At 39.9% G+C, this 10,751-nt stretch overlaps 1 protein-coding gene across 2 annotated transcripts in view; it reads left to right on the forward strand.

The window, feature by feature from the left end:
- kank3 (KN motif and ankyrin repeat domains 3) overlaps nucleotides 1-10,382 on the forward strand; it is a 30,088-nt gene extending 19,706 nt beyond the window's left edge. Inside the window, exons 4-11 of one of the 2 annotated variants that reach the window (XM_072682258.1) lie at nucleotides 103-211; nucleotides 510-755; nucleotides 1,912-2,002; nucleotides 2,126-2,345; nucleotides 2,451-2,593; nucleotides 5,119-5,319; nucleotides 5,434-5,532; nucleotides 7,038-10,382. In XM_072682258.1, the coding sequence (XP_072538359.1) occupies nucleotides 103-211; nucleotides 510-755; nucleotides 1,912-2,002; nucleotides 2,126-2,345; nucleotides 2,451-2,593; nucleotides 5,119-5,319; nucleotides 5,434-5,532; nucleotides 7,038-7,097 (1,169 nt within the window). In that variant the 3' untranslated portion in view covers nucleotides 7,098-10,382. The remainder of the gene's footprint in view (nucleotides 1-102; nucleotides 212-509; nucleotides 756-1,911; nucleotides 2,003-2,125; nucleotides 2,346-2,450; nucleotides 2,594-5,118; nucleotides 5,320-5,433; nucleotides 5,533-7,037) is intronic. The other variant, XM_072682259.1, reaches the window with a different exon arrangement.
- The last annotated feature ends 369 nt before the right edge of the window (nucleotides 10,383-10,751 follow it).

A 10,751-nucleotide genomic window follows, 5' to 3' on the forward strand; every position in this document is an offset into this window, starting at 1 on the left:
ATTATTATTATTATTATTGTTGTTATTATTGTTGTTGTGTATTGTTGTGTATGCATTTCACTTCAGTGCTGACTGACTTGACTTGAATGTTTCCAATGGAAGGTACAGGCCCTCTTAAATCCATCATGAAGAGAAAGGATGGGAGTGGCTCGGGTGCAGCTTGCAGCAGTGGAAAGAAGAGCTTAAAATTTGTTGGGATTCTAAACGGAGGGTCCGTTTCTCGTATTTTTCTCCTAACTTCAGCTATGATCTAACATGTCGTTCATTTTAATGCATTTTCATTGGGTGTAGAATGTATGACTGACTGTAACTTTTTCAGTGGTCTAAAATAGGGGTAGAACAATTGCTGAAACTCTATGTAATACTTATTAATTATTAGACATTACCCTTTTTTTATATGGTTTTACAAGCTCATGTTTGCCCTTAAAAGTCTTAAAATTGACCGCCATCAACTTCTCACTTGGAAATGCTGTTTATAATACTGACACATAGTTTGCTGTCCTGTCTAGGTATGAGTCTAGCTCTAGTGAAGAAGATGATGATGATGATGAGGAGGAGGAGGATGAAGAAGGAAGTTCTTCTGATGGAAGTGCTGCTGGTGCATGCTCAGACAGTAGTGAGGAGGAGGCAGCAGCAGCTCTGGAGGACACTTCTGATGAAGAACGGAATGTAAATTTGGATGACAGCGATAGCGATGAAAATGTACGAACTGTTAGCGAAGAGGTGAAGGAGCAGGCTGAAGAAGTCAAAGAAAAGTAAGTACTTTGAGAGATTTCCTTTCCAAGAAAGAAGTCGTTTCTTCTTACCCCTAAGATGATAAGCCAAGAGTCCAGGTTTAGGAAATGTAGTTCCTACAGGTGTTAATAAGTCCACAAGACTTTTATGACCACCTAATTAATAGTGGGAATAACCACCCTTGGCTCAGATGGCCCTAGCGAGACATCGTGACATGGACTGTATTAGGTGACAGGTGGTGTTTATTATAGGGGTATTGACTGTAGTCATGGTTCCTCTTTGGTATCAATGACCCGTGGGGCACCCTTGTTATAGAGTTGGGAGGTACTTTGTGTGCAAGAAGGCCATTCTTGGTACACCTTCACTTCAGCGGCCTTTCGAACATCCCACGAAGTTGGTGGTTTCAGAGATGCTAGGGGGGACCCCTGTACAGAACAATCAACGCACCACTGTGGACGCTGCGTAACTATATAATGAACAGCATCCATCCTCAATACAGGCCATGTTTAGTGTCTCACTAGTGTCATTCAAGCCAAGTGTGATGCAATATCAGCATTAACAGCGGAGGCAGTATAGTCCGGTATGACGTTATGACTGAACAAACAAGGGTCCACAGCTTTTAATCCTCCAGATAAGAGTATGTAGACAAGTATGTGGTACACTGTATTTCTAATCACAGGCCTTAGCTACGTGACGTTCTGTATGTCAGATTTGTTGTACAGTATTTAGAAATCCCATAAGCAAGTTGTCACTTGAACTGGGATTGGGTAATTGACCTTCCAAAATAGGTAGGAAGTGGGGTAACCAAAAGATTCTTTAAGCTACGTTTGTAGCCTTATAGCTAAACTGTGACATTAAGAGTGGGTTTATATTTGTTTTATATTAAAAACTGGGTGATGTTCCATCTTTCCATTTTCATCTTCTGTATAAAGTGGATGTTATGAGGATTGATCCAAACATATTGCTATTTAAGAGCTGCAGACTGTTCCTCTGTGTTTTAATACTTTGTTATAAATAAAACTAATTTGTTCTGGCCGGAGGAACTTGATAAGATCCTTGTGTGCTGTTCCATTTTCCTCTGTGATCCGTATCTCTAAATGTGAAGCTTTGTAGTTCCTGAAGGTTTTATTCATTCATTCATTTTCAGTTTTAAAACGATCAGACCTTGTGTTGTAGGTTTGAGCTGAGTTCAAAGATGCGTGAGGCTTGCCTCATTTTGAAGAACCACCTGAATGATGGAGCCAAAACAGCAAAGAGTAAAGAACTGGTAGGTGGAGGTGTTCCCCTCACACTATATAACTTCATCAAACTTCCTACAGTGTCCTTTCTTCCATTGTGAGCATTCATTAAACACAGTCTGCTTAATGACGCTCCCCCCTCCCCCCTGCAGCTGTCTAGCACCCACACTGTGCAACTGGAATGGTTCAGGGTGTCCAGCGCTAAGATGTCTCAGCCGTTGCGGGTCTCCAACTACCTGATGGCTTTCTCGGAAATCTCCCCAGTCCTGCTGGGCCACGTCGTCAACATGACCGATGGCAATGGCAACACAGCTTTGCATTACAGCGTCTCGCATTCCAACTTCACTGTAGTTGGCCTGCTACTCGACACAGGTTATTCTAAGTTACACACTTGTCAGGCTGAATGTAATTCTGGATCGCTGTGCTAGATGTGTAAATATAAGTGTAAATTTATGTGTGATGGTGTGTGTTGGACAGGGAAGTGTAACGTGGACCAGCAGAACAAAGCGGGGTATACTGCCGTCATGCTGGCAGCATTATCTGCAGTCAAAGAAAAGGAAGACATGTTGGTTGTTAAGAAGCTGTTCAGTCTGGGCAATGTTAATGCTAAGGCAAGCCAGGTAAGTCCCAAGAATTACTTACTGCTCTTATTACCTCTTAAGTTCCTACTGAGGTCTATTCAAGGATAAAGGCAAGCAGAAGTACCTCTCAAATTTCTACTGGTCATCTATTAATGGATGAAGGCCAATAAAACTACCTCTCAAATTTCTACTAGTGGATGAAGGCCAAGTAGAATCACCTCTCGAATTCCTACTGGTCATCTAATAATGGATGAAGGCCAATAGAACTATCTCTCGAATTCCTACTGGTCATCTAGTAATGGACGAAGGCCAATAGAACTACCTCTCGAATTCCAACTGGTCATCTAGTAATGGACGAAGGCCAATAGAAGTACCTCTCGAATTCCAACTGGTCATCTACTAATGAATGAAGGCCAATAGAACTACCCCTCGAATTCCAACTGGTCATCTACTAATGAATGAAGGCCAATAGAACTACCCCTCGAATTCCTACTGGTCATCTACTAATGAATGAAGGCCAATAGAACTACCCCTCGAATTCCTATTGGTCTTCTAGTAATGGACGAAGGCCAATAGAACTACCTCTCGAATTCCAACTGGTCATCTAGTAATGGACGAAGGCCAATAGAACTACCTCTCAAATTGCTATTGGTCATCTACTAATGAATGAAGGCCAATAGAACTATCTCTCGAATTCCTACTGGTCATCTAGTAATGGACGAAGGCCAATAGAAGTACCTCTCGAATTCCAACTGGTCATCTAGTAATGGACGAAGGCCAATAGAACTACCTCTCGAATTCCAACTGGTCATCTACTAATGAATGAAGGCCAATAGAACTACCCCTCGAATTCCAACTGGTCATCTACTAATGAATGAAGGCCAATAGAACTACCCCTCGAATTCCTACTGGTCATCTACTAATGAATGAAGGCCAATAGAACTACCCCTCGAATTCCTATTGGTCTTCTAGTAATGGACGAAGGCCAATAGAACTACCTCTCGAATTCCAACTGGTCATCTAGTAATGGACGAAGGCCAATAGAACTACCTCTCAAATTGCTATTGGTCATCTACTAATGAATGAAGGCCAATAGAACTACCCCTCGAATTCCTATTGGTCTTCTAGTAATGGATGAAGGTCAATAGAACTACCTCTCAAATTGCTATTGGTCATCTAGTAATGGACGAAGGCCAATAGAACAACCCCCTCGAATTCCTACTGGTCATCTAGTAATGGATGAAAGCCAATAGAACAACCCCCTCGAATTCCTACTGGTCATCTAGTAATGGATGAAAGCCAATAGAACTACCTTTCAAATTTCTACTGATCATCTACTTTTGGGGATATATTCTGATGAGCTGCCAAAACATTTAATTCCTAAACTTAAAAATATATAATTATTTAATGTAATTTAGTGTTACACTTTGCTAACGTAGCTAAAAAGTAATGGAAACTTATACCGCAGCAATTAGCTTAGCGCAAAATCATCACTCCCTTGCCTCAAACTGTGTGAATTAAGTAATCAGATTAAATGTACATGTTTGTGTTTCGTTTGGCATTACGTTTGAATAGCGCACATTTAAATACACTAGACAGCAAAAGGTCTTTTTACATTTTCTTTTCAACATTTTAAAGATTTAAAGTTAAAGTTATTCTATATACTGAAATCACATTATCTGCCTAAAGATGGCTTATGGATATTTATTATAATTTCATACAGTCAGTTGACATCATCTAAAGCTCTGTCATTATGTTTCATTTTTTTTTCATTTATTTATTTATCTTTTTCCCCCCCCACTTTATATTAAGTGTCTCTAATAACAGTGTCGTTGCACATTAACAACTCTCTGCAATACTACTGGTGAGGTAGTCTCTGTTGCATATGCATTGCAATGGTGCATCTTATGTAATTACACAAATGCCTCTCAATATCTGTAACAGGAAACGCTGAAGGTTAAATAACACAGTTACTCATTTTATTACACATGTATATATGGAAATAACACACCTGAGAGAATATGATGTTACAGCCACTGAGATTACAGCTGTGGAAATGGTCAAAACTAAAGCATGTATGAGTATTTATATAAACTGTGAATAAATCACCAACAGTTTATTAATGTGTAACAACAAAGGGATTGTACACACTTAAAATTAACTGCTTTGTTCACTACTTCATTGTAATTTTATAAACTTGTAAAGAGGCGACTAATAAATTGTAACCATGCTAGTTTGGCATGATTAAGAACACTGATTCCAAAAGTTTGAACATTAGAGTAGTTTTTAACATCAGTACACAAGCACATACCTAAAAAGACCTAGAATCTGGAATCTGTCTACTTATCTACTTAGAAAAGTGTCATCTTGTAATAAAATCAGATGATTTTAAGTATGCGGTTTTCCCTTTATGCTAAATGGTGGAGAATTTGTTAGCAACATGAAAAAGCAAACCTAAACAAGCAAGCTTTGGATACCAGGCATGCTGGCTGTTAGAGGGGGAGATTGTATAATCAAATTTTCCCCCAAACTGCTGTCTTAAACTCTGCGTCTTCTGTTTTTAGGCTGGGCAGACCGCACTCATGCTGGCAGTGAGTCATGGGAGGCAGGAGATGGTGCGAGCACTATTGGAATGTGGGGCTAGCGTGAACATACAGGACGACGAAGGCTCCACGGCTCTCATGTGTGCCAGTGAACATGGCCGCGCTGAGATCGTCTCCCTGCTGCTAGAGCAGCCAGGCTGCGACATTTCCATCGTAGACAATGTACGCACTCTTGCTACACACTGTATAACAGATTTCACTCCGTTTTACAGACGAAATTGAACAAATTAGACTAGTGAGTGAATCATAACCTTCTTGTTAACTTGATTTCTCCAGGATGGCAGCAACGCCCTATCAATTGCCCTGGAGGCATCCCACAATGACATCGCTGTGCTGCTTTACGCACACATGAACTACTCCAAAGCTCAGGCAGATGTAAGTTGTTCATCATTGGAGTTCTATTGTAAATTATACTTGTCATTTATTTAAATGTTTAAGTGCACCTACTTTGAAATGTGTGCTTACATACATACATAAAAGGTCGACGGTACTTAAGGGACACAATGACTTTCAATCATAACCATTTAACATCATTTCATAGGCTCTAAAATAGAACCCTTAGGGACTCCACAACATAATCTAATCTAAACAGTTGCCAAATAGTGAATAGTGAATAATAAACCTAGACTTTTAAAGGTTAACTGTAGCACCAAACTTTATACGATGCTTTGTGCAGATCGTGTTGTAACCTCGCTGGTCCATTCTGCTGAGGAAAGCTTTATACATCAGTCAGCCTTTTTACTTGCATTCACTACCAATCATGGTTAACAAAGGGGCTGTGCTTTCCAATGGTTTAATCGTAGAGGTTTCAAAGCAGTCATGTCCGTAGAACGTTCAGTCACAAGGTCCGGCCCCAAAAAATCATGCAACTCCGCACAGAAATAAATGTGATGCTGTGATGTGACGAAGCTGGTGAAACAATATTTTTGGACATTGCTAGAAATTGGAATTGGAAATTCTTTTTTTTTTTTGCATTTGTTAATTAAACTCCCAGTTTAACCACAACTGTGTATACTTAGCATCACTACTTCCTAAATCTAACTCCCAAACACCCAGCTACCAGTTTGTTTTAAGCCCCCTATCTTACACCTTGAGCAAGGTGCGTCGCGATGCTCATTGCTATATTACACTCTGCCAACAGTCTATTTTGATGCTTTCCGCCTGCGTTGTTTAAATAGCAATGGTGCTTGCGAATATAGCTACCCCAATGGGCGTGGTGGTCTCAAAATGAGACCTCTCTTCAGATAAATTTCTGGCATATTGCTGTAACATTATTCTAAAGGCGAGGCGCTCTACTGCTTCATCAAGCCTTCCCAGGCCAAAGTCAGACCGCACCTGGCTCTTAAAGGGAACGGCGAGTGACACGCTGATTTGTGATTATCGCACGTTACACCCAAAAACACACCCATGATTACTTAAGAGACTTGCATGCCTTTTGCGCGTTTTGAGACGCTCAAGGTGCACTTTTCCCGACACACTAAATCAAGCAGCTCTGCGGCGGTTGACGGCTCACCTAAAGATCGCTAAAATAGGGCCCTAAATCTCAATGTCATCACACTGATACGGGATGTGTGGACATATCGAGTGGTGCAATGATCCTGTCAAAGTTCTAGAGATGTTTGGGGAGGACCACTAGTGGATTTAAGGTTTGGAAGCTTATTATTTTATCATCCATTATGTTGTACTTATCAAATGTTCTTCGTTGCAGCCTATGTCAGAGAAATTGTAGATTCGGCCCACCCACGAATTTGTTGAGGCCATCCAAAAAAACAATGCAACTGGTTTTAAGACAAATCACTCTAAAATAAGAAATCTTAAATCTTCAAAAGTCTTAAAATGTTTGTTTTAACTTCTGATCTTTTTTTAATGTATTTTTTCAGGTTCCCAAAGCAAATCCTAGGAGTCCGTCCAGTCCTAGAAAAACATGGCCGTCTGAGTAATGCAGTCCAGGCTCAGACAAATGGAGAGAAATGGATATTAGCAGGACTAACTATCTTTACTGGAAAACTAACATTGTTTATATAACAGGTTTACATGTAATAATAGTGTATATGCCCGCTGTTCAGTTCATATCCAGCTACATGTCCTCGTATTGCGTTATCGTACAATCATTTTGGTGAGCTACTACAATAATCACAATCATTTTAGTTGGGAAGACAGATGTCTGTACATAGATGGTTTTAGGTCATTTGTTGTGGGAGAGTCAGGGCCTCGGTCTTTTACCCTTATAGTTCATTTTATTCAAGTAGTCAGTCAGCATTGTTTCTTAAGCCTACGCTCAGTCTGTTTTAGATGCATCCATCATTTTGGACTCTCATAGACCTGAAATGTTTTGAACAAAAATAGTTTAACAATATACAGTCAAAATGGCAAAAGGGCCTTTTTTGGGATTGGCCTTTTGTTGGGATATTCATCATTTGTTATGAGTTGTTCCTCATAACTTTTATTTTATTGCTTATATCTATGTAAATATAAATTAAATCTAGACACATTTGGAGCATGTGGATACTAGCTCTATGAAATAATGACTGTGGCTTTAAAATGTTGCATGAATTCAGTCAGTATGTGATGAGTGATGAGTGATAAATCAGGGAGCATATTTTGTCAGTTTTGGGTGATTCTCAGTATTTTTTTCTTTTGTGCCTCACCGATCATAAAAACTCCCAACCAAAGAGCAAAACTATAGTGGCGAGCTTGCTAATTACATACTTGTTTGTAAGTGGTTTACTCAGTGCATTGTTTTCCAATCCTGCGACGTCCCTGCACACAGTTTAGTTTAGCGTTTTCCCAGCTCAGCTGTACCTCATTAAGCTCATGAAGGATTCCACACTCAGTAAGTAGAATAGACCAAATGGAGCCATCCTTCACTGAGTTCTGGGTGATTGTTTTGCACTATGTTGTTACATTCAAAACCGGATGCGCTGTTCATGTTCCTTTTTTTAGAAACACTACACAAGCAGGGGTTGCGTCATAACTGGGATTGGAAAATAAGGTCCTGAGGTCCTGTTGTTATTACGTTTTTAAATATATATATTTTTAATATATACTTTAACTGTGTCTAGGCACATAGAGACGACTGTATGGGAGAGTGGGAATGGAAGGTGCAGATGTAGAAATAACTCAGGTCAGGTTTGTGGTGAGAAAGAATGAAGTTATGAAGAAAAACACACCATAACTTCCACTGAGTGGGCAGTAGGACGACATTTCATCACCACAATAAACTATTTCCGTTTGCTTTTCTGAGTAAAGCAGGAATATTATCAGTACTTAAAGAATACTCAACAACTAACTACAGGTTTCATTACAAAGAGCACATACTGGGGCTCCGAGTGGCTCAGCGCTGTTTTGTGCTATCACTATGGCCGTGAGTTCAAATCGAATCCTAGGCCTATGTCGCTTTGCCTTATTATTTATTTCTTTTTTTTAAATAGTAGAGAGTACAAGAGGGCACAAACCAACACACTGTGTGTGCGCAAGTTATAGAAGTTCTAGAACTGTCACCTGTAATATTTTGTTGCATAAAAATGACACAGTAAGACACACTGAAGTACAGCGTCCTCACAACGGGGTTAGTTTTAATGCTGTTACAGCTAAGCCTCCCCAAGTAAATAATGAGAGCATTCTATCTATATCTCTCTATATACGTAAACATTTTGCATGTTTTCATGCACAGCTCCTTTAAAAACGCACTACAGTAGTTGTCTAAAGAAAATATTTCAGGTATCTAATATTAGTTCCTTCTCTTAGGGTTAAAACCAAACGCCTGTATTTGGGGCAGCCTATTGTTACTGCAAGGGGTATGATGGGATTTCCAACACAAGTACTGCCAAGTATTTATGTGTGTCTTTGTAGATATTGCCTAGCTTGGAGGCTTAAGACCAGCTTCTAAACTAATAACAAACATAAAAGTTATCTGAACTGAGAATTCTAATGCACTCTAATGCACATTTGTGCTCTACTGGCTCTATAGTAGCCCTGAATGCTTGGGCCCCCACTGATCGCTCAGTACACAGAAAAGAGTATTAGCTTGATAACTTTTTAGCCCGGTTAGAAAGTTACTGACCAAAGGAAATGAAACCAACTTCTAAACTCTTTGGGGCTTTCTTTACCCTCGGTCTGATTAGTCCACAGTTTGAGCTGCGGTTGAGGGAGGGGTGGGATTCTCCCTCCTAATTCCAGAAATTCATTTTAGACAAACATGAAAATTGGGAGTAAGACAGGAAATCAACTTGAATAATCAAATCTTGTGGGACAGAAAAGCCAAAGAATTCCTGCCAAGGCCACCTCAATACAAACAAGCTCATGTTTCATAGCATTTGGGAGTGGATAGGAAATACCCGACAACTTCACATGGTTCATTTGTGCCACCTAGGGGTGAACTGAGTTCAGGGAAAATTCCTGAAAGTGGTGCACAAGACAGTATGATGTGCAGTGCAATACATGGTCTCTGCATTTGACAGCAAAAGCTTTCTCCTCATTGCTGACTGCTTTTTGTTCTTTTGTTCTTGTGTTTTTACTACTCCTCACTTCAGTATACCTGCCAATGACAGTGTTGTATGAGTTATTAGTTACAAAAAACAGTGTTGTAGGCCATTGCCCTCCTTTCTGAGGACGTTCCTTAGAAAGAACACTACAGCTACCACCTTTTCTGGTATCAGTACTGAAACCTTGAGTTTCGGTCGATACCAGTTCAGTAGTTCTTCCTGCAAAGATGAATAATATTTAAAAACATCACATGCTAGCGCGTTAATTTTCTTCCAATACATCCAACCCAGGATTTTTTTTTACTCATATCCATCAGTAGGCATCTCTCTCATTAGAACTACACTGAGAGCTTCCTACACCCCCACTATTACCTGCTGTAGTGGTAAAGGAAGGCCTTGATTAGTGCTTCCACCCAATCTTCTCCCAATCAGTGTTCAGTTTCTATTCTATCTTATCACCACTGTACTGTTGAACACAGCAGACATATACAGCACCAGTACTCCACCAAAGGTATTCTAATTATATACTGAATTAACCTTTGATTTGCTCATATAAATATGTACTCATTCTATTATTAATTTTATTTGCTGTTTTAGGAATTGTGCCTAACCAGTCTTTTGACCCTTTTCACTGTAATGTATTATTTACTGTATTGCTATTTTTGCATTTTTATTCTGCCTTCCGTGCCTTGGGCTACCTGGCCCCACAAAAACGTGCAAATAAAGGTTGTATTACACTTGTTTTAGCTTTGTGATCCTTCCACACAAATCCTGGATTTTGTTTTCTGTACTCGTAAGGAGGAGCACAAGCTGCAGGAACTAAAAACAGCATTTTGTAGTTTCTTAGACGTTAGAGGCCAATGTCCATAACTATAATATGTAATGACCAGTTACATTACACTCATATCTGAACATCATGACGGCCATGGATCTGTAAACAAACCCGTCCACAAACTACCTCAAGAACGTTTGTATAAGAGGCCACTTCTGAGCTTCCATCCATGCTATTCCTGTCCACAGTGCTCATCAGCACCTCTTTAATCTGGAAAACGGGGAATAGGGCTTCAGATATGGACCTTAAGTGCAGTTTCCAGTCCTGGCTGGTGTAGT

Source organism: Salminus brasiliensis, chromosome 6 (assembly GCF_030463535.1).
Source record: "Salminus brasiliensis chromosome 6, fSalBra1.hap2, whole genome shotgun sequence".
Taxonomy (NCBI): domain Eukaryota; kingdom Metazoa; phylum Chordata; class Actinopteri; order Characiformes; family Bryconidae; genus Salminus; species Salminus brasiliensis.